This window comes from Lynx rufus, unplaced genomic scaffold (assembly GCF_022079265.1).
Source record: "Lynx rufus isolate CCGP_SWC_20201006 ecotype Redwood Valley unplaced genomic scaffold, mLynRuf1.p SCAF_5, whole genome shotgun sequence".
NCBI lineage: Eukaryota > Metazoa > Chordata > Mammalia > Carnivora > Felidae > Lynx > Lynx rufus.
This window is the reverse complement of record NW_025814867.1, coordinates 148,545,194-148,572,745: the sequence shown is the minus strand read 5'-3', so window position 1 is coordinate 148,572,745 and position 27,552 is coordinate 148,545,194. Positions and strand designations below refer to the sequence as shown.

The 27,552-nt window shown below is 51.4% G+C and overlaps 1 protein-coding gene across 5 annotated transcripts in view; it reads left to right on the top strand.

Annotated features, from left to right (window-relative positions):
- The window catches only part of RUNX1 (RUNX family transcription factor 1), a 254,223-nt gene extending 227,213 nt beyond the window's left edge, over nt 1-27,010 (top strand). For all 5 annotated transcript variants that reach the window (XM_047099262.1, XM_047099260.1, XM_047099261.1 and 2 more), the window contains 2 exons: nt 20,724-20,885; nt 26,504-27,010. In XM_047099262.1, the coding sequence (XP_046955218.1) occupies nt 20,724-20,885; nt 26,504-26,979 (638 nt within the window). In that variant the 3' untranslated portion in view covers nt 26,980-27,010. The remainder of the gene's footprint in view (nt 1-20,723; nt 20,886-26,503) is intronic.
- Nucleotides 27,011-27,552: the final 542 nt, after the last annotated feature.

Genomic DNA, 27,552 nt, shown 5'->3' with positions numbered 1-27,552 from the left:
TAAGCGACTTGCCGGAGATCACACAGCCAGCTGCTATACTCACGTGCCCAGCTTTCCCGCCCATCCTCCCCAGCTGGGACACATTCTAGTATTAGGACACAGCAAAGTGAAGCTTCCCAAGAAGTCCCTGCAAAACAGCACTTATGTGAAAGAGGGGCTGTTGGAACAAGATAGGGCAAACACCAGTGTGCCTGCACACTGCTCCACCCAGTTTCTCTTCTTTATATTATAAAAAAAAAAAAAAAAAAAATGGTCTCAAATAACCCAAACAGGCAGGGTCTGATCTGCAGACAGTCTGCAGGCATCCGCCCAAGAAGCTGCCGGTCGGCTGGTCCATCCTTCACTGATTTATGTTGTGTGTGTTAAGCCTTAAATTGTTGAGACTCTGGCTGGCTGCAGTGGTATTACTGGAGGGCTGGTGCATGTTTTCAGCTCACGGAGCTGGCTCCGGGACTGGAGGTGTTGGCCTCAGATCAAGTCCAATCTCACACCTGTCTGAGACAATGAGGGCCTTGTTAGACACATCTCCAGTCAAGGCGGCTCAGGCTGCTTATTTTTCACGTTCAGAACAGAGGGTGGGGGGGGGGGGAAACCTTGGGGCTGGGGAGAAGCCAAGGCGAGACTGGGAAATGCTGGGGTCAGCTGCCTCCCTTGCCCTCTCCTTCCCCCTCTTCCCTGCCCACCTCCCCCCTCCCCCATTTTATAAACTTTTCCTTATTTTTGGAAATTAAAAACAAACAAACAATACCAACAGTAGCCCTCTTATGAAGGAGAATTTCCTACTGCAAAACAGGGAGCTTGAGGCCCGTTGGAGAATAAATTCCCAGTCATCAAGGGGGTTGAACAACACCGTGGAGAAGCGGGGGTGGGGGTGGGGGGCATGGGGGCGGGTAGCTGAAATCTGAGCTTTTTCCACGCGAAGGGGTCTGTGCAGGAAGGATTTTCTCTTCTTGTTTTTCCCTTCTATTGCTGACGTTTCAGTGACTGGGGCAGTAAGCAGAGGGGAAGTCTTCCCCAGCTCTGTGTTACTCACTGATGAACTGGCAAGCTTGTGTCCCTCCTGTCCCTCCTGTCCCTTGTTAGAACACCAGTGGGCCACCAGCACTTAAACGTCTGTGGACCCTTTGCAAATCCTGCTCTCCGGAGACCCTGACCCGAGGCAGCGACTGGGCAGGACCTCTTCTGGGCCCAGGTCTGCGGCCCTCAAGGCTGATGGCTGTGAGTGATCATTATTCGGTCAAAGCCACCCTGAAATGACTTGCTTTGCATAGGACCGCACAATGTGGGATGAAAGTCAAGAGAAGGGTTTCCGGGAGTTAAGAAAGCAACCCTTTCCTGCCAGACCCCACCGTAGGCCCCACGCCAGCACCCAGTGACCCCTCTCGTGCAACTGTCCCGTCTTTGGGGGCTGGAGTAGCTCAGTGAATCTCTCCGCTTCCTTCTCGATTCGCAAGGCTCTGACTTGAGCAGGGAGGCATCTGGGTGCCAGTGGTCACTCCGTTCTGCTCGTCCTCCCACCAGAGACGGGCAGGGCCCCGTCCTCTCACCTCCGAAAAACGACTCAGGCGCTAGCTTCAGCCTCAGAGGCACAGCAGGAAAATGTGCACGCTGCTTGCTTTATCTGAGCCCCGAGACTTTGGGGACGAAGTGGGCCCATCCGTTTTTCCTAGAGCACATCCCTTTGAACTCAGCCACCCCCGGTTTCTCCATATGCACGTCGGCCAGCTTCCCCCAGGACTCTTTCAGAGGCAGCAAGCAGAGTGAGGCCTGGGAAGCGGCAACGAGTGATAGAAAACCTGGCGCACTTCCGGCTGCCTGCTGCCTGGGTTCGAACCCCTTGTATGTGACCTTGAGTGACAACACACGTGAGGACCCTGTGCCGTGGGAGGGGGCGTCACTGCTAAGACCATGGCCTCCGGGGAGGCCAGAGTGGGCACAGCCTCCTCCTTGAGGCCCCTCTGTCTGAACGCATTGCCTGCGGGGGATGGTGGCTGAGGAAGCCGATGTGGCCTTTCAAGCCCTCTGATGGCCAAGGGGGACCCGACACAGATGCTCCTACTGAGATCACTTCACCCACTGGTTTCTTAGCTCCTTGTCCTGCCGTGCCTTGCTCTGGGCCATAAGATTTCCACTCCCCTCCTGAGCCATCCGTGCTCGGAGGTGACCAAACGTGCACCCAGCGAGCGGGGAGAGGCTGGAGCACTGAGGTCGCTGCGATCTGCTTGCCTTCACCTGCCCCCTCCTCTGGCCTCTCAACACCCCCCCACCCCCCGTCTCCCCTGTCCTGCCTTCCTTCAGGGAGCCTGGCCTGCCCCATCTCCTCCAGGACATCTTCCTGCCCTCCGATGATCCACCCGGCCCCTCTTCTCTACTCCTGGTCCCATCCATCAGGGCCTGGCACTCCACCAAATCTCCATGCCTTGCCCTCCACTGTTACCCAGTGGGGTACACGTTGCCGCCGCCCCGGCTGTCATGGGCTCCCGGGAACGAGCACCCGAGAGTTCCCTCTGTGCTTTGAGATCATCAAAACCGACTGATGAGATGTTTCCCAAGCATCCCCGCAGCCCTGAACACCTGCCTCCTGTCGCCCTCATCTCCAGTCATGGTGCTGAGAGCGACAGGCTCGCCCCAGAGTCGCAGGCCGGCAGGCAGGAAGCGTCTCTCCTCCTCCTCCAGACCCCCGCGGCCCCAGCCCAGATCTCCAGGGTAAGGGGTGAGCGGCAGGCCCTGAGGAAGATTGTGCCTGCTCTGGGGACAGCAGGTCAAAACGGGTCAGTAACCGGTTTTATTCTCAATTCTAAAATGTTCTTCCCGGAATGATTTCCTTCCTCCCAAAGCACCCGTGCTAGGGTGGAGCCTTGCTTCTTGGTTCAGTGGTGGACTCTTCCTCGGCCTCCCAGAGCCCGGCTGGGGGCCTGAGGGAGGGAGCCCAGGTGGTCCCGCCCAGGTGCCAACACGCTCACCCCTTTCCCTTTTGCTACAAGGAAAAAGGTGGGAAGTGTCTGTGCTCCTTGACCCCCTGACCCCGTACCTTCTACAGCTCCCTGCTCTCTGAAGCTGGTGAGCTGCCCTCTCCTTCTGCTGCCTCCCCACCCCCCGCCAGGCCAGCCGCTCTTGTGTCCCTGCTGTCTCCCAGACACCTGCCTTCTGCCCCAGCCCCCATGTTCAGGTGCGTCCAGGGGTCGCCTCCTTCCCTCAAAGCATTCCTGATTCTTCCTGGTTCTGGCACTTTCCGAGCCCATACTTCCGAGTTCACTCCTGACCTTGGTGGCCCTCCACCCTGGCCACCTGGAACCAAGCCTCTTTTCTCCCCTCCCCCGACTGACCCATTGACGGGCCTCAGGGCCTCAGGTCCCCCAGCACTGAAACAGCCACCCCCTCCATGCCCAGTGGCTTCATTCTGTGCCTGAGGTGGATGAGGAAAGCCAAGTAGCCCCCTCCCCCCATCCCGCCTTGTGCCATTGAATCACGGGCTTCAGCTAGCGTATGCGGGCCACAGGCCTATCTGCAAAAATAACAGAATGTGGGCCAGCGGGGGGGCAGGCCATTTGTCACCCTTCCCCGTCAACCTCCCTTTCGCTTTCTTCACCTCCTCTTCCCTCAATTCCTCCGAAAGCCTCTTTTGTTCCAGTCAAGGGGAAAGTACTTTGGACGTGTCGTTGAGACTGGTTTGCTGTTTTGTTCTTCCCCCCCCCCCCAAAGACGGGAAGTTCCTGTTTATGGGAAAGGTTGTTCGTCTCCAAAGACGTTACAGAGCCAAGTGGCTATAGGATGATTTCTTGCTGCCCTTTTTTCAGGGTGGTACACAATACGAAAAAAAAATAATAATAATAATAAACCAATGAGAGAGAGTCCGTGAACACAAAAGGAGATGTGAGAATAGGGTTTTGTTGGTACTTGCATTTTCTTGTTGAAAAACAGAGCAGAGACCCTGAGGTGCAGAGGTGCGGACAGAAGCCTGATGTTATCTGGCCCCTAGAAATCCTGCCTGGAGTCCAGCGGCAGGCAGGATCCGGAACTCAAAAAGGCGCAGGCAATTGGTCCTGCTCAGTACAAACGGTGCTTTTAGTCTTTCGTAAACAGCCTGTGCCCCAGGGCTCGAATCCTTCAAAAGTTTGCCTAGGTAATTGCGTTTCATTGCTGTCTGGCGTGTGCTCCTTGGTCTAATCTGGAGGTTCAGACAGCCAGGCCAAAGCCTGCGAGACTGGAGGAGAACGAGACCGTGAATTTAATCCACTTGAAAGACAGACTAATACAAGTGCGGCTAGCTCATTATTTTAAGTGATGTGAGCAGAAAAGGGTATGGCGCTTTCCATAAAAGGGTTTAAAATCGGCGCGTTTAAGGCCATTAGAAGAAAAGGCGGAACCAGGGCGAGGGTGGGATCCTTGCTGTCACCTCCTGGTTTCTGGAAGCCTGCCTCCTCCCCACGAACACCCCAAAACACAGGGGCCATGGGGGGAAGTGATACCTTCCCTCCCTGATTTTGACTTGGGTCGTTCATGAATTCATGGCCATAGACACCGACTTTCGTTTGAGATTTGGGGGTGTTTGGGCTTCGTTTCGGGGTAGAAAGGAGATAGAAATGGTGTAAGGACTTCCCAGTCAGCCCCACAGAGCTCAGAATCCCAGACGTGTAAGCAGGAAAAGGTATCCCCTCCCTTGTGTCCACTGGGCTCTGTGCTCAGCCATCACATCCAGCCCTTTCCTTCCTTCCTTCCTTCCTTCCTTCCTTCCTTCCTTCCTTCCTTCCTTCCTTTTGAAGTCCAGACCAGGTTTTTTTTTGTGTTTAGTATATGGTAACTAGACCAGGGGAGCAGTAATGGCTTCAATGATCGCATAGTAAAATCCAGCACTCTACAAAGAGCCAGAAGGTCTGTCCCTGCCCTGTCACCAGCCTGCCCCAGAGAACGGAGAGAGCCACTTGACCTGTCTGTGCTTCGGTGTTCTCTGAAACGGGGCTGGCTCAGAAAGGCTCTGAGGTTGCTTTCTGCACTATCATTCCATGAGACGTTGGAACGAAACCTTAGAAATGTTGACAGTGATTTGCATCATTATCTAGTTCCATGTGACTCATGCCCGGGAAGCTTGGGAAAGGCAAGCGGTAGCCTGTCCCTTCCCAGGTGGCCAAGCCGACGGTCAGCTCGGGAGTGATCTCGTTGGTCGTTTACACCTGCGTCTCACCCCGGACGCGGCGTGCCAGCTCCGAGTCTGGATGCTGGGCACGAGACTGTGAGAAAGAGTCGTCCCAGATCCTGGCGTGGGGACGGAATTCTCCCTGGGCACGGCGTGACTGCTGATGCCGCGCAGGCAGACAAATGGCCTCCGGCGACCCTGGTTCCCACAAGGGCTCCGGAAGGTTCCCACCACACCCCTTATCTCCTCACACCCCTCGGTTTCATCTGTGCTGTGCCTGGGGTGCGTGCCTACCCCGGGCTGGGTTTTCCTAAGGCACCATTGACACGTGGGTCCGGATCTGTCTCTGCCGTGGGGGAGGGGCATGCTGTGCCTTGCAGGATGTGTAGCAGTACCCCTGGCCCCCCCACCCTCTAGGTGCCAGTAGCACGCCTCACCCCAGTTGTGACGCCCAGAAATATCTGCAGACACTGCCCAATGTCCCCTGGAGGAGAAACAGCCCCTGTTGAGGCCAGTCTGGGAAACTCACAAAGATCTCGCCGTCTACACAGGACCTCGATGCCTGCAACAAGGGGGCGGATCTCAGGGTTCTATAGTTGGTAACAAATCAGTTTTGACTCTTCACTCCTGCTCTCTGCAGGTCTTCCCTTTTCTTGAGCAAGAGTTTCCTAGTCTGCTGTCTCAAACTCTACTTTTTTTTTGTTTTTTCTAAATTCTTCCATGTTAGTCCCAAGTCACTGAAAAACCTATTGCTTCTCCGAGAAAGCTTTCCTTGACCTTGTAAATCAAAGCCGTTCTCTGGAGGGAGGTTTCCCACCGCCGGGCTCAGTATCATCTTTCTCAGGGTGACCTCATCTATTAAAGTATGAAGGTTGTATTTGAAATGCCATTTACTTTCTCTAAGTCAATAAATGAAACTGTGGATCTTTAGATCATCAGAGGTCTGCTTATTACCAAGAGTTTTTGTGTGTGTGTGTCATTTTTTAAATCGAGATCTGTGTTGGGAGTTTAAAAGAATTCCGGCAGATTTCCATTTGCCTTTCTGAATCCGTTTGGGGTGATATTCCTCTGCGAGTGTAGATTGCCCCTAGATGAATCTGACTTTATTAGTTTGTGTCCTTTGTTCAGAGCACCAGGGATGAGCTTGTGAAAGCACACAGCTCTTATCTTCAAAGGTCTCCTTTATGCAGCAAAAGCGCACCTCCACAACCTGTGTTACTAATCTGTTGCAGTCCCAATTAGTTCACGTGAAGGTCAGTCCTTTGGGGGGGTGCGGAGCCGCTGCAGACTTAAGTGAACAAATTCCTCCTGCACGGAGCTCGCGCCCAGGTTGGGGAGAGGGCTGCGGCCGAGGCATCAGACCAAAGAGGGGGCTGTCCGCTACCGCAGGGGAAATTGATAGCAAGTCCCCCTGGCTCACAAGCCAAAGGAACCCAGTTATTCTGAAGAACTCAAAACCAGCATGGGACGGGGCGGCCGGGTGGCTCAGTCGGTTGAGCATCCAACTCTTGATTTCGGCTCAGATCGTGATCTCACGGTTTGTGGGATCGAGCCCAGCGTCGGGCTCTGCGGTGACAGCACGGAGACTGCTTGAGAGTCTCTCTCTCTCTCTCTCTCTCTCTCTCTCTCTCTCTTTCTCTCTCTCTCTGCCCCTCCCCACTTGCGCTGTCTTTGTCCCTCTCAAAATAAGTGAACTTTAGAAAAAAAAAAGAAACCAGCGGGGGAACCTGTTCGTTTTAAGGAAACTGTTTGGGGTTGTTCTTCTTCACTCCGTCGCTCTGATGGCAAATAGCCCAATACTTTAGCAATTGCCGAAAAACAAAGAGCAGCATTAGACAGCCATTTGGGGGGGGGGGCGGATTTTTTATGAATGGAGAAGCCTTGAACTTAAGAAGTGCAGCGAACACTACTCCTCCAAAAACAGGTCTGTGAAAAATAAGCCAGAGCTGGTGGGGTCAGGAGCACGTTGAGCTTTAGGAATGAAAGATGATGCTGAGCTCTATCCTGCTGTGTCTCTGAGACCACCAGCGGAAGACAGGCAATCCGTGAACCATGGATGTCTTGTGTCTCCGGTAAGGGTGGCCGGGGGTGGGGCGGGGGAGGCGGGGAAGGAACGCCCCTCTTACGTGAAGAGAATCTGTGCGCTTGGCCTGCCGTTATTTCCGACACGGCAGAGTGGGAGAATTGAAGGGTCCGAGGCCCAGTGGAATTGGCAGTGCCCTTCAAGAGGGAGAAGTTCATGGTTATGTCCATTCAGAGCACTGGAGGCCAAGGGAGGGCCGGGAATCGCCCCACACCTGCTGGGAGGCAGGTGCTAGAGGGGCCGAGGGGCGGCTCTCCCAGGGCGCTGGCCTCCCGGCTGGGAATTCCCAGAGCCGGGCCTGACGGGTGGGAAAGGAAAACAAGAAGTGGGGTGCAGGTAGGGGAAGAAAAGTCACGGTGGGACGGCACAGACAGGAGCGAGCGCGAGGAAAACAGAAGAAGGCTGAAGCAGACACCGAGCCAGCAGTTTATGGAAGGAGGCCAGGCCCTTCGGCCTGGGAAACTTACTCTTCTCTGCTTCAGGCCGGGAGCACGGAATGGGAGCTCTTTAGCAAAGAGCTGCCGCCCCTCAACGGGAGTCCCACCTCGGGAGGTGAAAGCACAATGCGCCTTCCATTGGCCAAGCTCGGCTTTTGGATTTCGGTGCTGCGGCCGGCAGGGCGGGGTGGCGGGAGGTGGCGCGGTGCTCCCTGTGAAGGAGGCTGGTGCTCGGCAGGAGAAAGGGCTTCTGTTTCCTCTCAGTAACCTGCCGTGTGCAGCCTGCTGGAGCCTCTCACGGGCTCACCGTGAAACCGCGTCTTCCCCGGGGAGGGGGGCTCGAGGGCACTTTGCACCTCATGGCTGGGGAAACTGAGTCTCCAAGGGATTAAGTCACTTGCCCGAGCACATGGTGAGTGAAGGGTGAGTCCGGGCTCAGCCCTAATCTCTCAGGCTCCCAGACACCCTTGCTATGCTCTTCCTCAGGCCCTCTCGACTCCCTGAGGGACAGCCCCAGGCCGCGAGTCCCAAATCCCGGAAACGTTTGGGGGCCACACAGACGGAAGGCTCATCAAGCCTCCATTCCGCCCCCTGCCAGCACTCTCTAGATCATATTGTGTCGCGTTCTTGCTTCCCCATCTACAGGACTCCTGACTTTAACGTTTATTTATTTTTGAGACAGAGAGAGACAGAGCATGAACGGGGGAGGGTCAGAGAGAGAGGGAGACACAGAATCCGAAGCAGGCTCCAGGCTCCGAGCTGACAGCACAGAGCCCGACGTGGGGCTCGAACTCACGGACCAAGAGATCATGACCTGAGCCGAAGTCGACCGCTTAACCGACTGAGCCACCCAGGCGCCCCTAGGACTCCTGATTTTATTAGAATGCCATGCTTCAGAGTTTGCTGCGTAAAACCAGAAGTGTCCGGCCTAAAATTCCAGTAAGGACACAGCAGGGCCTGTGCTACATGGGAGAAGACACAGAGGCTGCCTGAACGGCTTCAGCCCCTCTAAAATCTGCCCAACAGTCGTAACGTTCTACAAAACCGCACGAGCGCTGAGGTGAAATCTAGGGTTGCAGCCGGGAGCACGCACCGCGGGAAAGCCACCACCGGGCTGGTGGCGAGGGCGGCCTCCAGGTATCTCTGCCCCGTGCTGCCTCTGTGTCCCCCACCAGAGATGTGTCGGACGCCAGCTGTCGGCTGGAGAACGGCATGCTGACAACGGAGGGCCGGGGGCCGCAGAGCTGGATGGAGTGGTCTCCGAGGAAGCCAGGCTGCAGAATGACAGGAGCGATAGCCGTTGAGTGCCACATCTCGTTCTGAGCTGGGCTCAAGAGCGTGCTCTCCAATACTGACAACTCACGGGGGAGGGGCCGGTGGCCCTGCAGCCCCCGCGGCCCTAGACCTAGCATCACTCCTTTTTTTTTTCCTTGCCTGTCACCACCCTGAGGCATCACAAGGACCCTAGCGAAGCTTGGCCACCTCACTTAGTAGGATCTGCTCAAGGGTCGGCTCCTCCTGAATCTGCTTGGTCAGACCACCGATGTCCCTCTGGCAAGTCCTATGGGCTCCCCCTCATCGGCACCTGGCCTCCCATCGACAGTCCGGATCGTGGCTTGGCTTCGACAGCCTCCCGCCCTGTGCCGTGGACCAACGAAGCTCAAACCTGTACGGTCCTCTTTAGAGCATGCGCCAGCCCCGTGGAATGTTCCCTCAAAAGGTTCCGTTTCTTTAGCTCTGGGCTGTGCCAGGTGATGCTGTCTCTCCCGCTTGTAGCTTCCCACTTCGAGGTGTCTGTCATTTGATCCCTGTGAGTGAGGGTCCTCGTTCTATGTCCAGGGCTCGAGTGCAAGCTAGAGGCTGCCTGAGCTCTCCCAGCTGCTGACGCGGAATTTCTTCCTTTTCCAGGAGCCACAAGGAGGGCAAAGGGGCTAGAGTGAGTGGATGGGAACCGAAAGCCATCCTTAGCCTCCGTGTTTTGAGATTTTTGTTGGAGGAGAGGGAAATGGAAGAATGGAGGGAAAATAACAGGGTGGCCGTGGACTCATCTGAACATGGCAGATGGGCTGGCCTTACAGAAGTTCACCCAGCCCACCTGCAGAATCGGTTCGGACCTGGCAAGTGTGTTCAGGGGCCGAGATGCAGAGAATCTTTCCGGGAGAGGTGTCTGCAGGGGACGTTTGCTTAACAAAGTACGGGGACGTAATCCGTCTGCAGGGGAGGACAGAGGAGGACTAGAAGGTGTCTTCTGTCCCCTCGAAACCGTGATCCCTCCCCTCCCCCCCGGCTCCAACCTCGTGTGAACCGAAGGCTACTCTCTCTCTCTCTCTCTCTCTCTCTCTCTCTGCCTCGGGGACACAGTGTGGGCGGGGAAGAGTAGGTGTGCATCCACACGGCCGTCTTTTCTAGGAGCCGGTGACTCGCCCCCTCCCAAACCCTTCCTCGGAGACAACCGTGCGGGAGTCCAGAGCCTTTCCCCAGACGTTGAGAGGAGAGGCCTCGTGGCGAGGGCTGAGCTGTTTCCCCTGGGAAGCGTCTGGCAACTCTAATGAGGACCGGCACTTTGCGTTTATAGAACGCCTTTCATCTGTGCCTCTCAAAGCGGCTCCACAAACATTAATTAACGCTCACACCTGTGAGGCAGGTGAGGCCGGCTGCCCCCAAGTTTAGAGATGAGGAAACGGAGGTTTGGAAGGAGAGGGGCTGGGGGCGGCTCTGCTGCAAAGAGCCGGCCTCCTGGATTCCCGGCGCCCCGACCCCGACCCCCGTGGCCTTGACCGCAGAGCCCCGGAGCCTCCCCACCGTCCCCCTGGCGGGGCTCGGAACACGGGTCCCGGAGGCCGTGAACGGTGGAGACGTGGCCACGGGGCTCCGGCTCCCTCCTTCCCTTCTGCCGTGCCCTCTTCCCCCCCCCTCCGCCATCCCCGATCCGGACGGGACCCCTCAAAACCCTGAAGGCCTTTAAAACGCAGCATCCCCGGGCAGGTCTCTGCCCAGGCTTGGTGCTGGATGCCTCCCTCCGGAGTAATTGCTGGAACAATGAAGGCATCTTAGCTGTACATGACTAACCAAGATGTCTGTAGCCGGCAGAGACAACGGTTGGCAAATACCAGAGCTATTTCACAACCTCGCTTTTTCCAGGATCCAGAGCTGGTGGGAGCTGACTCACATCATCTTGGGGTTTCGCTGATAGCAACGAGTCGCCACTGTGGGGTCAGCTACCTGGGCGCACTTCTAGGTGACGGCCCGCCCGCCCGCCAGCCCTCTTGGGCTGTGTGGCGTTGACTGCAGGCCTCGTAGATGGGAGGACACAGCTGGAAGACAGTGGGACTTCGGGGAAATGCCTCTTTCAGGACAGAGAACCACCCAACGCCAGGGGCCACGAACGCCAGTAGCACAGGGTTCTGAAGGGAGGTGCAGGGTGTCTGGGGGGTGGGGGGGCAGCCTTTTGTTCGCAGGGGAGCCCCGATCTTCCTTCCCAAGGGTCCCAGACAAGGAAACGCAAGCCACCACCGGGCCCGCCCTGACACATCACCCTGGAAACTGACTCACATCTCTGAGCCCTGAGTCATATCCTGTTGTGCGTTTGGAGGCATCCAAGAGGGCATTACACCAGCTCCCCATGACTGAGGTGAATCTGAAGAGCACCCTGGGAAGCACCTTGCCGTCTTCCAAACAGAAAGAGGGCAAAAAAAAAAAAAAAAAAAAAAAAAAAAAAAAAAGAAAGAAAGAAAAGAAAAAAAAAATCCTCTAGGGAAAAAAACCAGGACAGCCCCAAGGGTTTGTATGTTCACCAAGCAGGTTTGGCCCTTTTAAAAATAGATGCTGGGGCCCCATGACATACATAACTGTCTGGTCTCTGTTTTTAAATGGCTCTGAAAGGTTACCAAAAGGTCGCAACTTTTAAAGATATCAGCTGGATGGCCGAAGGAAGGGCCCTCTAACTATACCAGCCGCCAGAGCTGGTGACCTCCTGGCCCCCGGCTGAGAAAAGACGCCCTGGGCTCAGGGGCGCTGCTGGGAATCCGGGTTTGGAGGGTGGGCGTTAAAGACCCCAGAGGTGGCTGGTCAGAGCAGAACCAAGAGGGGTCTCTGGCCAGGCTCTCCTGGGTGGCCTGGCGGGGGTCTGAGGACCGAGGACAAAGTGGGCCGTCTTAACCTTTTCAAAGAACAGCCTTTGGTTTTGTTGATTTTCTTTGCCACTTTCGATTTCATCGATTTCCGCCCTCATTTTTGTTATTTCTTTCCTTCCGCTTGCTTTCACTTTAGCGTGCTCTTTTTCCTCTACTTTCCTAAGGTGGAAGCTCAGATCATCGATTCTGGATCTTTCTTCTTTTCTAATATATGCGTTCGATGCTATAAATTTCCCTCGGAGCGCTGCTTTCGCTGCATCCCACAAATTGTGATCAGCTGGATTTTCATCTCATTCAAAGTGCATTTTAATTTCTCTGGAGACTTTGTCGTTACCCCGTGGGTTATTTAGAGGTGTGTTGTCGAAGAAGCTCCAAATACTTCTTCCAGCTAACTTTCGTTGTCGACGTTGTCGTTTTAGCTTTAAATCCATGTGGTCTGAGAATACACTGTGCATGATTTCTGCTCTTGTAAATCTGTTAAGGGTGTTTTATGGCCCCGAATGTGGTCTTTCTGGGTGAATGTTCCCTGTGAGGTTGAGAAGAAAGGGTCTTTTGCTGTTGTTAAATGGCATCTTCTATAAATGTTCACTGCATCAAGCTTGTTGGTGGTGTGGTACTGTTCAGGTCAAATGTGCCTTAATTTTCTGCCTGCTTGATGGATCCGTTGCTAGAAGAGTATTTTTCTATTGTTTCTTGTAGTTCAAAGTCACTTTTCGCCTCATGTTTTTTGACACTCTGTTGTTAGGTGCACACACATTAAGGATGGTTACATCTTCTTAGAGATCTGACTCATTCATCATCACGTATTTCCCCTCTTTATCCCTGAAATTTTTCCTTCTCCTGAAGCCACTTTTGTATAAAATTATTAGAGCTACCCTGCCTTTCTGTGGCTTACTGTCAGCATGGCGTCTGTGCATCTCTTTACTTTTAACCCAGGTCTTTACATTTCAAGTAGGTTCCTTGTCGACAACATATAGTTGGGCCTTGTTATTAATTCACTCTGACAGTTCCTGTCTTTTAACTGGGTGCGTTTAGAACATTCATATTTTTTTTTTAATTTTTTTTTCAACGTTTATTTTTTTATTTTTGGGACAGAGAGAGACAGAGCATGAACGGGGGAGGGGCAGAGAGAGAGGGAGACACAGGATCGGAAACAGGCTCCAGGCTCCGAGCCATCAGCCCAGAGCCTGACGCGGGGCTCGAACTCCCGGACCGCGAGATCGTGACCTGGCTGAAGTCGGACGCTTAACCGACTGCGCCACCCAGGCGCCCCTAGAACATTCATATTTAAAGTGATTCTTGATATGGTTGGATTCATACGTACCATGCTTGTACTATTTTATATGTATTTACCTGTTCTCTTTTTCTCCTCTTTTTCTGCCTTCTCTGGTCTTAACGGAGCACTTTCTATGACTCCATTTTATATCCTCTCTTAGCCTATCAATTGCACCTTTTAGAAAAAGTGTTTTTAGGGGCGTCTGGGTGGCTCAGTCAGTTAAGCGTCCGACTCTCGGTTTTGGCTCAGGTCACGATCTCATGATTTTGTGAGTTCAAGCCCCGCATCGGGCTCTGTGCTGACAGCACGGAGCCTACTTAGGATTCTCTCTCTCTCCCTCTCTCTGCCCCTCGCCCCGCTCATGCTGTCTCTTTCTCAAAAATAAATAAACTTAAAAAAAATGTTTTTTTTACCGTTTTTAGTGTTTGCCCTAGAGTTTGCAAACCACATGTATAATGAATCGAAGCCACCATTAAATAACACTACACCATTCCTTCCACTCTGTCATTACTGCAACTCATATCCTTTGTCCATCTGCTGTGACCATCCAGTATGTATTCCCTCTAACATCTAATATCACTAATGTCATTTTAGACAGTTATCTTTTGGATAAGCTAAGAACAGGAAAAGTAAGACTTTATTTTACCTTCATTTATTCTTTCCCTGAAGCTCTTCCTTGCTCTGTGTCAATTTAAGTTTCTGACCTACACTTTCCTTTTCCTCTAAGAGCTTCTTGTAACATTTCTTGCATGGCTGTTGTGTTGGATAAGTTACCTCAGTTTTTGCCTGTCAGAAAATGTCTATTTCTCCTTCACTGTTGAGGTATAATTTTGTGGAGTATAGAATTCTAGGCTGGTGGTGTTTTGGGGTTTTTTTCTTCACACTTTTTAAATATTTGCTACACTCTCTTTTTGCTTGTATGGCTTCCGAAGAGAACTTGGAAGTCTTATCCTTCTTGCTAAGTAAGGTGTTTCTGTAGATTGTTTGGTATTTCTCTTCCTTGGTGTTCTCTGAGCTTCTCAGATCTATGGTTTGATGTCCGTCATTAATTTTGAAAAATTATTGGCCATTATGGGGCACCTGGGTGACTCAATCAGTTAAGTGTCTGATTTCGGCTCAGGTCACGATCCTGTGGTTCGTTGGTTCGAGCCCCGTGTCAGGCTCTGTGCTGACAGCTTGGAGCCTGGAACCTGCTTCAGATCCTGTGTCTCCCTCTCTCTCTGCCCCTCCCCCACTCCCCCAGCTCTGTCTCTCTCTCTGAAAAATAAACATTAAAAATAAATTTAAAAAAAAGAAAAAGAAAAATTATTGGCCATTAATAATTCAATTGCTTCTTCCACTGTTTTCTCTTTGTTTTCCTTCTGGTATTTCCACTCTCCATATGTCAGACCTTCTGAAATTGTCCCAGAGTTCATGGATGTTCTGTTTGGGTTTTTTCTGTTTGTTTGCATTGGTTTTTCTTTCTTTTCTCTCTGTACACCTTTTAGGTTGGGAAGTTTCTAACATATTTTAAAGCTTGTTGATTCTTTCCTCAGCCATGTCCAGTCTATTGATGAACCTGTCAAAGGCATTTCCCACCTCTGTTACAATGTTTTTAATTTCCAGAATTTCCTCCTGTATCTGAGAGTTTCCATCTCCGTAGGCCATCACCCACCTGTTCTTGTATGCGGTCTCCTTTTTCCAGTAGAGCCCTTAACATATTAATCATAATTAAATCCCCCGTCTGGGAATTCCCAAGTTCTATGTCATATCTGAGTCTGGTTCTGATGCCAACTGTATCTCTTCAGACTGCTTCTCTTACCTTTTGGCATATGCCCTGTTATGTCTAATTTGAAAGCTGTGCCTGATGTATCAGGGTCATGGGAATGGAGGTAAACAGGTCTTCAGTGTGAGATTTTATGTGCATCTCGCTAGTAGTTGGGCTGCGTATAATGTTTACTGAAGCTGTCGATGCCGGAGGATTCAAATTCCTCTAATGTCCTTGTCTCCCTTGTTGTCTTTGGACTTCCCTAAGAACACTTCCCTAAATGGTGTCTTTAAGCTGTGACCCGCTGTTATTATACTGGATCCCATGAAACCTGGAGGAGTTTGTGAGGCCAACTTCATGAGAGTGTCCCCGCCCCCCCACGCACGCACATGCACACACGTGCACGCACACACACACACACACACACACATAAGACTACAGCCCCCAGAGGTTTCTTATTCTCACAGGTGCCTATACTCAGTCTCCAACAATTTATCAAAATTACCATGTAAATGTTCCTACCAGTTTATGGCCCCAGCAGCTTCTGTTCCTGGCACGCAGACCCTCACTGCGAATTTCTACAGTCGCGTGCCCCTCAGGACCTCAGGCTGGCGGTTTGCCCTATAGTCTCAATTCTCTAATAGACTACGAAAAGTCATGGATTATCGGTCTGTTCAGCTTTTTTTTCTTGTAGGGATGGGACTGGTGGCCCCCGACGCTCTTTACGTTTCAGAGGTGCAGCAGGAAGCGGAACACCTTGACAGCAATTATTTGATAGGGTCACTTCTTACTCTGGCGACTTTTTTTTTTTTTAATTTTTTAATGTTTATTTATTTTTGAGACAGAGAGAGACAGAGCATGAAGGGGGGAGGGGCAGAGAGAGAGGGAGACACAGAATCGGAAGCAGGCTCCAGGCTCTGAGCCATCAGCCCAGAGCCTGACGCGGGGCTCGAACTCACGGACCGCGAGATCGTGACCTGAGCTGAAGTCGGCCGCTTAACCGACTGCGCCACCCAGGCGCCCCACTCTGGCGACTTTTTGATGTCACTGCACCAAAAGGCGACAGCGCCCTGCTTTCTTACTGAGTGGCGTATGCCTCGGAGCTCTCTGAGCTCTTGCTTCTGCCCCGTCCGATCCCCAACATCCCCCTTCTCTGGCCTCATTCCAAACGGAAGGAATGATGCTCAAAAAGCTGAAAATAACCCATCACAAGATGGCCTCAGTAGAGCAGCTGCATCAAAACATTATGTTCCCTGAAAAACATAGGAGGCAGAAAGGCTCAAATTTAAATTTCCTAATCCAGTGGTTTTTTTGTAAGTGTATTTATTTGTTTTGAGAGAAACAGAGAGAGAGCGAGCGCGTGCGAGCAGGGGAGGGGCGGAGGGACAGAGAGAGAGAGAGAGAGAGAGAGAATCCCAAGCAGGGATTGGGAGTGCAGGGATCTGAGAGTGCAGAGCCTGATGCGGGGCTCGAACCCACGAACCGTCAAATCATGACCCGAGCCAAAACCGAGAGTCGGACGCTTAACGGACTGAGCCACCCAGGCGCCCCTCCGGTAGTTTTCTTAGTGGCAACATGAACTGATTTAAGAGTGGATCCTTGCCCCGCTATCCTTACCTCAAATATCCGGTTTTCTTGCCCTTTACCACTTAATCGTCCAAGCCCAGTTCCTCTCTGGTGCTGGAGACCAGCTGGCAAGCCCTGTTATCAGTGAACAGCACAGTATTACCTGAGCCTCGCTCTAGAGCAGGTGCGCATGGCCTTACCAATATGTATCAGATGAATCCCTTAGCATGGACTCACTTCCCCTTTTTCAAATTTTTTTTATTTTTTAAATGTTTCTCTTTGAGAAAGGGGGGACAGAGAGCGAGAGCTCAAGCAGGGGAGGGGCAGAGAGAGAAGAGAAAGAATCCCAAGCAAGCTCCTCGCTGCCAGCGCAGAGCCTGACACGGGGCTCGATCTCATGAACCACAATATCATGACCTGAGCCCAAACCAAGAGTCAGAGGCTTGACCGACCGAGCCACCCAGGCGCCCCTCCCTTTTTTTTTTTTTTAATGTTTATTTATTTTGGAGAGAGAGAGAGCGTGAGCAGGGGAGGGGCAGAGAGAGAGGGGAGCACAGAACCCAACATGGGGCTCGAACTCACATGACCTCAGCCAAAGTCGGAGGCTTAACCGACTGAGCCACCCAGGCGCCCCTATTTTCCTTTTTCATAATATAATCATAAAACTTACTCAGACTAATTGGACATTTCATATGGCCCCAAACTGGGTTACTTGCTTTATATATAGCTTACCTCACTTACCCTTCGCCACTACTTTTTGAAGTGGGAAAACTACGTAGCAGGGAAAAGAAATGACCTGCCCAGGGTACAGGCAGAATTCGGGCTGGAATCTATTCTAGGACTTCAATTAGACACTTTCCCTAGCCTGTTCCTCTGAGGCGGAACCGAAGTGTATAATGAACACCATCAGGGTAGCTCTGGCCTGGGAACAGCTGTGTGCAAGCCCAGATTAGACAGACCATCCATCAGTTCGCCTGGACACAGGTCCCTCACGAGCTGTCGTTCCCTAAAGGCGAGGACTACAGTCCACTCACTACCGAGTCCCCCGAACAGTGACCCTAGCAAAGCGAAAATCCTCATGGGCAACACGAACGAATGAGGATGTGAATAATTTCATTAGCCTATGAAATGGATGAATGAATGGACGAACCAATCAGTGTGAATGAAAACACGAAAAAAACTCTCAACATGACGATTCATGCAATAGCAAGAAACCTTCCCAAGCATCATCTGCTCTCAGGATCTTCACGGATACCAGCCTAGAAGTTCCAGTGGGGCAGGGGCCACCTTGGTCTTATTCATCAGGCTACTACTAGCTAAGTTAGCCCATGCGGGGCACACGCTAAAATTTCAAAACAAAACAAAACTTCGGTCCTTTTTGATGGCGTGACTTATCGGAGGCCCTCCCTTCAAGAACAAGTCGCCCTACTTTCTGGAGAATGACTGACTGACAGTGGTTCTCTTCCTCGGCCTGTGGTCTTTTCTGGATCACTTCCGTCTTCTCCCGGCCTACTTCCTCGTCCCAGAATGGCTGCCTTTATTATTAAGAGCACCATTCTTCACCCCACGCGTCCACCTGATTCCTTCCTAAGTCTGATTAGCATACAAGTGAAGCAGAGAAACACTGTGTAGGACCTGTTTGAATTAGAATCCTGCGCTGTTACTGTTGGAAGGGGCTTGGAGATCATATCCTGTCTTCCAGTGCTGGCCCACCGCACTGCCATTTCTCTGCTTTCTTGTGTTCACGTCGGCCCCATCAGAGCAAGAATGGTAACTGAGCGGTAAACTCAGCATATACCATATCGTTGGCCCTAGTGTTCTGTTCTATTTTTTGCTTTGGGGTTTTTATGAATAATACCTGTAGAATTAGAAAACACCCAAAAACCTGGCACGAGCAGCTCGCCATCACCACCTTCTGGCCCATCACTGGCAATGAACCCAAACCCAATTCACTACGGTCATATGAATGGAAAGTGATCGGACGGGGGTCCTTTGGGTTTTTAGTGTTATCCCTCCTCCACACTGGAAAGCTACGTTGTGTGTGGAGTAAGAATGTTGAATCTAAAACCCTGGGTTAAAAAAAAAAAAAAAACAATCAGAGAACTTGGACTTTAATCATAAAGATCATTTTACCAAAGCATATTTTTAAAAGGCTGTGAAACATTATGCAACGTTTGCACGGTTTAATTATGAGTTTAGAAAAGCCTAGCACAACTTTTTCACTACAGTAAAACATGACAGAGCATGAATCATGGCCTAATACTTTATGCTTACTGTGGTTTTAGACACGGGGTTAGGGGAAGCTGGGCTGTCTACACAGCAAGGCATGAATTACTGAACCGCAATTCACACCCTGGAGGGCTTTATGACAATTATAAAACCTCTTTTGTTTGTTTCTTAAATGATTAAAATATTTGAGTACTATATATTCCCGCAGCAAATGTGTACATCTAAGACATATGCATGCCTTACAAAAATATCTGAGTCTACACTTTATTCTTCACTTGGAAGAAAACGCTTGCAGTAACATCCTGCTGTTGCTATTTGCTTACAATTATTGGAAACACTGTTGTCTGTAAGATTGCAGGATCTTTGGCTGTAGTTGAACATTCATTTCCACTGAGTTTAGAATGGACCAGCTCTCTTACTCCTTGCCCTCTGCTCCAATTCCCCCAAATTCAGAATGACATGAGGGCCCTTCTTTCATATTAGATTTCAGAGATTCTAAGTTAAAATATTTCCCCAGAGTTTTCAAACTTAAAGAATTGAGTTATTTTATTATTTTTTTGGAGAGAGAGAGAGAGAGCGCATCCACGCGAGCCGGGGAGAGGGGCAGAGGGAGGGAGAGAGAGAATCCCAAACAGGCTCCGTGCTCAGCACGGAGCCCAAAGCGGGGCTCAAACCCACAACCCGGGGATCATGACCTGAGCTGAAATCAAGAGCTGGAACGCTCAACCGACTGAGTCACCCGGGTGCCCCCAAAATTGAGCTATTTTACAGGAAAGAAAGAAATGGATCCACGTGAGGGAAAGGGGAAGGGGCGGGCAGGAAGGTGGGGGAGGAGACCTGGGTCTCCAAACCCCTGCTTTGACGGCTTCCAACAGATCAACAAAAACAGCAAACTTAAACTGTTGGAAATGCAAATTCCCCGTTGGAAGTAGAACTGGACGTTTTATAACGAGTAGGAATAACTCACTTCTTTATGTCCTGGCACATACACAGCTTGCGGCTGGTATTTTCCTGAGGAACACTGCTCTTTCTAGATTCACTCCCGGCTTCATGCAGCCCGGGCTATGAGGACCCTGGGGACTGGTGTGGTCCACAGAGAAGGTGGGACACAAAGAGAAAATCGATGTTTAGCCCTAAAAAAAAAAAAAAATGGAAAGCTATCTCTGGCGGGCCAGCGTTCCATTTAAATTTGCTTACACGTGTTGCCTAAGAATAGAAGGTTTGTTCCTTTTTTTTCCCCTCCATTTCATCTGCAAACAGTGTGATGCTTTTGAAACTAAGACTCCTGTGAATGCTGGAGTCAAATTTACAAAGTCCTTTTTACCTAAATCTTCTGAAGTCAGAGTTTTGTCTCTTCTCTATCCCAGGCCTCATTTATTGGCCATCTATAAAATACTTGCTCAACATTCTGCCCTTTAAACACGGCAAACTGGAGGTCTTGAAAACATGCAGGACAGCTGTTGGTCTGGGTTGGTACCTGTTGGTCTGGGTTGGTAGGGCTAGCTCACTACTGCTGGGCTTGTGAACTAGTCCCCACGCCCCATCACCAGCTTCCCAGCCAGACCCTCTTTTCTGTCATCCTTGGGAGAGAATTTGCGTAAACGGGGGACATTTAAAAGCCCTTGGAGTATTTTTGCCAAAGGTCCAAAAAAAAAAAAAAAAAAATCAAAGCTCTATGTTCTTTTTTGCTTACTGACTACAGATGGATAGGTGATCACCTGAGTTGATAAAAGCTTTCGGAGGATGAGAATTGTAACTCGCGGTAAAGCTGGGCGGCCAGTACATGTGATAGTTCAACAGGTGGGTGGGAACACCTACCTGGAAAGCATCTTCAACCTCTCCCGTCGTTATGAGCGTGATCAGGTGAAACCTTTGGGAGGAACAGTCATCCGGGGGAAATCTTCGAGAATAAACTATATTTCACACAAACAATAATTCAGTAACTTTGGGAGGAGGGGGGAGATTCTCGAACAAAAGCAAATACTTGGACTTAATACAAACCGGTCAACAGGCCACAGGACGTATGACAAACAAAGGTGACTAGCTTTTTATTAAAAGGTTTCTTTTCTTCAATCCCACCCCACCTGACGTATGACTGACCTCTCCAATCCTCTGCAGACACAAGGCAGATCCAGCCGTCCCCACCGTGGTCCTATGACCAGTCCTACCAGTACCTGGGATCAATCGCCTCGCCTTCCGTACACCCAGCAACACCTATCTCGCCTGGACGGGCCAGCGGCATGACAACCCTCTCCGCAGAGATTTCCAGTCGACTCTCAAGTAAGCTGCTCCAACACACTCTTTGAAGTCGAGCTAGAGTGGAAGGTTCGAGAGACTGGAGATGCCTGAAGGGGTTGGCAGTCATTTGGGAGGGGGCGGGTAAAATGTGCTTTGTGCTTTAAAGACAAGGTTGTCTAAGTCCTACACCCGTGCACGGATTTTCCCTGACACCTTGAGACAGGGATTATGAATGCGAAGGCAGAAGTGAATTCTGTGGGCATTTTGGGCTTGCTCACATTTGGCAGACAAAGGTAGCAGCTGAAGGGTTAATAATACACAAGGTCAAAGTAATCAGCTTCTAGAATTCTGATGGAACTGTCCATCTGGTGGTGGCCAGCTTTCAGAGGCCATGTGAACAACACTGGGGTACCCGTGCTATACCCCACGTGAGAGATTTCTTTTTTTTTTTTTTTAACATGTATTCATTTTTGAGAGCCAGAGAGAAAGAGAGAGCGTGAGCAGGGGAGGGACAGAGAGAGGGAGACACAGAAGCCGAAGCAGGCTCCAGGCTCCGGGCTCCCAAGCTGTCAGCATAGAGCCTGACGCGGGGGCTCGAACTCACAGACCACAAGATCATGACCTGAGCCGAAGGCTGAACCGACTGAGCCACCCAGGCGCCCCCACGTGAGATATTTCGAATGAAGGGATGTTCGCACCAGACTAGAGGAGCAGAATGGAAAGCTTGGGTGTCGTGGTTAGCATAATTGTTGTTAATACGAGCTCATTAAATATTAGTCATGTAACCTATGAGACCTTTGGGCTTGGCACTCACCTTTGCTCGTGGGCAGGGAAATCGGAGTGAGAGAAAAATTCCTTTGTTAAAAGCAAAGGAAGAAACTCCCCGTTTGGAGCTTTGGAATTGGAGCTGGGCCAGACTGTGAAAACAGCTCCGAGAGCTTCAGCGTTGTGAAGCCCGCAAGCGCACTTCACGTGTGTTGGGAAGCGGGTGGTGGTTTTGGCCTTTCAGCCCTTGAGATCCGATTAGAGTAGATCAGGGGGCAGGCAAAGGGGCCAAGGCTTCTTGTCCGCCATTTTAAACACTGTGTAACACTGTGTTTTCCAGACAGTTGTGAGTACTCGAGATTTCACCAGACGCTTTGGCTTCTTCCCAGAGCTTCTCAACTGCAGCGCCACTGACAACTGGGGCCAGAGAATTCTTGGTCGTGGAGGGCTGTCCTGTGCACTGTAGGATCTCTAGCAGCATCTCTGGCCTCTAGATACAGCCGTCCCCCACCCCCCACCCCCCATCAGGACAACCAAGGATGTCTCCAGACGTTGCCAAATAGCCAGAGGTCCCAAACTGCCCCCTTAGCTGAGAACCACCGCCTTCGGGTATTCTCGGGCACTGTAGTGAAATGGGAGAGCCAACCTGGGTGCCCACTTCCCACAGTATTTTCGACTATTAATGCCAGTATTTTCAGGGCACCTGGTGGGGGCTGAGGAGTTGAGGAAGTAGCCTAGGAATTATGACGTCTGCTCAGCTTGTTGTTTTAGAAGTTCTGTTCCCTCAGGACTAGTTTGATTCCAAAGGCACTTGTCAACTTTTATTGATTCTTCTCAGTGGCGCTGCTCGGCTCTCTACATCTGAAACAATTACTGTTTTCCTTGGAAATGTGCCTGCTGTGGGTCCCTTGGAGTTTATTACATAAGACTTTTGACTTGGTCAGCACCCAAGATCCGCACCTTCTAGAGCCCTAGGAGACAGCTGCTCCAACTGACCAGGGTTCAGATGGGAGGGTGGCTTTTTTTTTTTTTTTTTTTTTTTTTTTTAAGGAATGAGTAGCGTGCCCTCCCAAGTCCCGTGTCGCTGTTACACTTCTGAATAACCAGGACTTCAGTTACCCAAGGAGTAAGGAAGGACGTCTTATGTCATGAGGGTGTGAAGTACACAAAAACTCCGTCCCACTTCAGTGCCCAAGACTGTCTTGGAGGGAGGGCCGGAGAGGATTCCAGATGAGCTTTCCCCCGGTGGCAGAGAAGGGCATGGGACGCTGCTCTTCAACTTGGCAGATCTCCCTCTGAGAATTCAAGCCTGGAGCACAGGCCTGCAACGTGTTGTCATATGCCTGGGGGCAGTGGGGGGTTGGGACACATAAAAGAAAAGTGGCTGCCAGCTTTGAGAACCTGACACTGCTCTGACTGCTTTTCCTTTTAATCCCGCCCCAGAGCTCTGAGATCTGCCCCTCTCCCCGCCCCCAGCCCCACCTGGACTTCCTTCTGCGAAGGGGCCTTGCCCTCTGGTCTCCCCCTCTTTCCTTTGCAGACAGTCTCCACACCTTGTCTGAAAAGAGATGTCATCTGGAGGTTTTCCTTTATTTTTTTTTTTCTTAAAAAAAAAAAATTAATGTTTAGCTGCCAACCTGGGCGACAGACAGCATGCATTAATCTGAGTCATGCAAAAGATCCTTTTAAGGCAGCCATTATCTGCTCAGGCTGTTTAATCCTTTGGGGGCAGTGGGAGGGGCCTGAGTGGGACAGCTTTCATCCGTGTCGAGCTGCAGAACGAACACTTGAGCTGTCATGGCAAATATTTAGCCCCGTCGGTGGGGAAACATTTCCAACGAAAATACCTGAACCTCCTAATCCCTAGATTTCCTACTTCTTAAGAGCTCCCTGTGACTATTAGGGGTCGCCACCCCCACACGCTGTTGAATAAGGGGGCACCGGGCCAGCCGAAGGGACACATGAGCTACAGCCAGGTGGGGTGAACGGTGCATGGCGGCGGGGCTTGGTAGGAAATGTCAGACTGGACGTAAAAAATGGCAACAAATATTTGAATAGACCATTTGAATCGGAACGTATCTAGAGGGCCGCAGCTCTTTTTCTATCAAAATGCGTGAGGAAAGATGGCTTGACCAGACAGATGGCCTCTGGTGGAGTGGCATTGGAAGAAGAACCACGGGCCGTATTGAAGAGCTTTCAGATATCCTGCCCACAAATGAAAGAGCTATTTTCCCCTGACAGCTGAGACCGTAACATCATTCCATTACTTACATCCGTGACCAACCGCGGACTCGCTCGGGATTACGGTAACTTGGTACCATCACCAGGTTACCACGTAGTAGCTGGAACACACTGGCAGAACATGTCCAGACATCGCCATGAAACAGGGTGACCTTTCATTCATTTTTCCAGTGGATTCACCTTTGTGTCTCAGGGCAAATGGAGCAAGAGGCATAATGGGCAGAGTCATTAGCCTGTGTCCAGAGTTCTTGCATCAGATGCCAACAAATTGATTGCATTTGCCTAATGCTTCTCCCTCGACTATAGAAATCTCACTGGAAAAATGGAGTCAAGCTTCCTGTCACGGCTCTCCGTGTGAGCAAAAACAAGTGACACAGAGCTTGCTCACAGACGGCCCCAGAAAGCGGGCAGGGACGAACGCTGTGGAATGAGGTGCGGCCTGGCTTCAGGACGAGCGAGAGCGTGGCCACGGAAGGGCAGCTCTAGAACCACTGTCAGTTCACAGCGTTTTCCCTGCCCACATGTCTGACTCGCTTTGAAAAGATTAACAGCAGTGTTTGTTTGAAAGGCAGACTCCTGGTTTCCTCATTAGCAGAGACATTGGCTGCAGACTTCGGTTGTTTCTATAAACTTTGATTACCTCTCTGATGAGGAGTATAGACCTCCTCATCACGTTCACCCCAAATTTACAGAGGAGTTCATTCGAGAGAGGGAAGGAGGAGAAGGGAGAAGGGAGAAGGGGAAGGAGGGGGGGGGAGAGGGAGAGAGAGACAGGCAGAGAGAGGAGCACACTAGCTCTCCCTGCTGGAATAATAGGCTTGAAATATGAGGAAGTTGATCAACCCCGGATGCCTTCCAAAAACAGATTAATCCACCCTGGTAGCTTTCCTTTCAGAGCAAACTCTTGGCTCCGTTAAGTTGCTCTATGGGCCTGAACACAAAAGGACACAGGCTACATGCCATCCTGAGCTTGGAGTTATTTTATACGTTGGTTTCAGAACTTAACAAATTTTAAAACGTTTCATTCTTTTGGATTTGCTGATGTCACTTTCTGAAGAACAGAAATTACCCCAGGACACCATCCTGCATCTACAGTGGTGGTTCTCAGTGGGGGCGGGGGAGATGGTGGCTTTGCCCCCCTCACCCTACCCCCAGAACATTGGGCAGGGTCTACAGACATTGTTAGTTGTCGCCATGCGGGGTGTGGGGGCACCACTGACATTTGGTGGGCAGAGGCCAAGGACGCTGCCAAACATCCTACAATGCACAGGACAGCCCCCCACCGCCCCAACAAATAACTATCTGGCCCCACATGTCAATAGTGCTACTGTTGGGAAACTGATCTACAGGACACGGGGAGCACTTCCTGGCATCCAGACCCCCTAGTAGTTCCCAAGGGCAGCCTGTGGTTGAGAAAAATGCAGAAGGATGCAGGGAAGGTCAAAGCCGGTTTCTGAAACCAGAAATGCATGACCCTAACAAAATGAGTTTTATAGACAAAGCTTTGCCATTCCTGGTAAAACTTCAACGTGTGCAAAAATGGAGTATATACATCAAGGCCCTGCGGCCACTTGTGTTAACAAAGCAGTGAAGCACAGAACCAACGAAGCGAACCAGGTGAAACTGAGGCTGTATTTTTCTACCAATGTGGAACAAGTCTAAAGATAGACGTAGGGGAGAGAGCGGTGGTGATATTCACTGCCACTCATTCTCAAGTCATTAGTATGGCACGCATTAGAGCAAATCATAAGAAATTGCCAATTTTTAATTGTTTGAGGCCTACAGAAACAGCAGTTTCCTATGATTCAACCTAAATATTATGTATAATGTATTATGTTATTATATATTAATATAACACAGTGTCATATTATGTAGGATATATTCCATTAATATTCATCTGCTCATGCATCCATTACATTAGCATTGCATAATTTTATAAGTTACATCTTGTTATTATTATGTTCATATCACAGGTTACACTTCTATTAATATTGGCATATTAATATACTGATGATAGAGGGCTGGTCAACTTTTTAATGTAAAGGGCTAGACAGTAGGTATTTTACGCTTTCTGCCAACTTTTTAATGTAAAGGGCCAGATAGTAGGTATTTTATGCTTTCTGGCTCCCACGATCGGTCCGTGTCCCGACCACTCAACTTTGCGGCGGTGGCAGCCCCGATAATACATCAAAGAATGAGCAAAGCTCCTTCCAACGAAATGGTCAGTGTGGCCACTGAAATTTGAATTTCACGGGACCTTCACGTCAGGAAATACTCTTCTTTTCACTTCTTTCAACCATGTAGAGAAGTAAGCTTGTGAGCCATGCGAAAATCGGTAGCAGCTGGAAGGCGGGCTTGTCAACCCCGATACACCGATATCCAATCATACGTATCGTATCTACCGTATTGGATGTTACATTACATCGTTTACAATAACGTGGTATCGCACACGAACTCACGTTACGCGTCGTCCTATACGGCCGTCCACCCACCTCCCTGCCCACTAGCATGCTGGGTAGGCCCCGGGCTCCGGGGACAGCAGCATTCTGGGTAGTCACGTGGGCGTGGCCGTGGGCGGGAGGGCGTGGCCGTGGCGGGAGGGGCGTGGCCTCCACCAGCGCCTGACGCTTCTCTTCTCCCCCCCCACCCCGCAGCGGCGCCCGACCTGACGGCCTTCGGCGACCCGCGCCAGTTCCCCGCGCTGCCCTCCATCTCAGACCCTCGCATGCACTACCCCGGCGCCTTCACCTACTCCCCGACGCCCGTCACGTCGGGCATCGGCATCGGCATGTCGGCCATGAGCTCGGCCACGCGCTACCACACGTACCTGCCGCCGCCCTACCCCGGCTCGTCGCAGGCGCAGGGCGGCCCCTTCCAGGCCAGCTCGCCCTCCTACCACCTGTACTACGGCGCCTCGGCCGGCTCCTACCAGTTCTCCATGGTGGGCGGCGAGCGCTCGCCGCCGCGCATCCTGCCGCCCTGCACCAACGCGTCCACGGGCTCGGCGCTGCTCAACCCCAGCCTCCCGAACCAGAGCGACGTGGTGGAGGCCGAGGGCAGCCACAGCAACTCGCCCACCAACATGGCGCCCGCCGCGCGCCTCGAGGAGGCCGTGTGGCGGCCCTACTGAGGCCCCCGCGGCGGCCGGCGGGAGGGGCGCCCGGCCCCGGCCCGGCCTTGGCCGCAGACGGCCGGCCCGCCTGGGCGGGCAGGCCGGCCCGGGGCGGGGAGCGCGCCCCGCGCCCGGGGCCCTGGGATCTCGCCCCGCTCCGCGCCGCCCCCCGCCCCCCGGAAACGTGCGGAGCGCCGTCGTGTGGGCCCGTCTCCCCTTTTCCGAACCCGACCCGACCTCCCCCCCCACCCCCGCGAGGGTGTCCGCTCCGCCACCACGCGGACGCGTCGTAAGGCAAACAGGAAGATTCCCAGAGGGAAACTGTGAATGCTTCTGATTTAGCGATGCTGTGAATAAAAGAAAGATTTTATACCCTTGACTTCACTTTTTAACCAAGTTGTCTATTCCAAAGAATGGAATTTTTGGTTTGGGGCGGGGAGGGGTGGGGGAATGCAGCTCCTCTTGTTTTGGTATCTAATTCATAGTTTTAATTTTCTTTTCCAGCACCTTATAAATTGCAAAATGCGTATTTGCATTTGGGGTGGTTTTTATTTTTATATATATATATATATATATATAAATTTGAGCTTG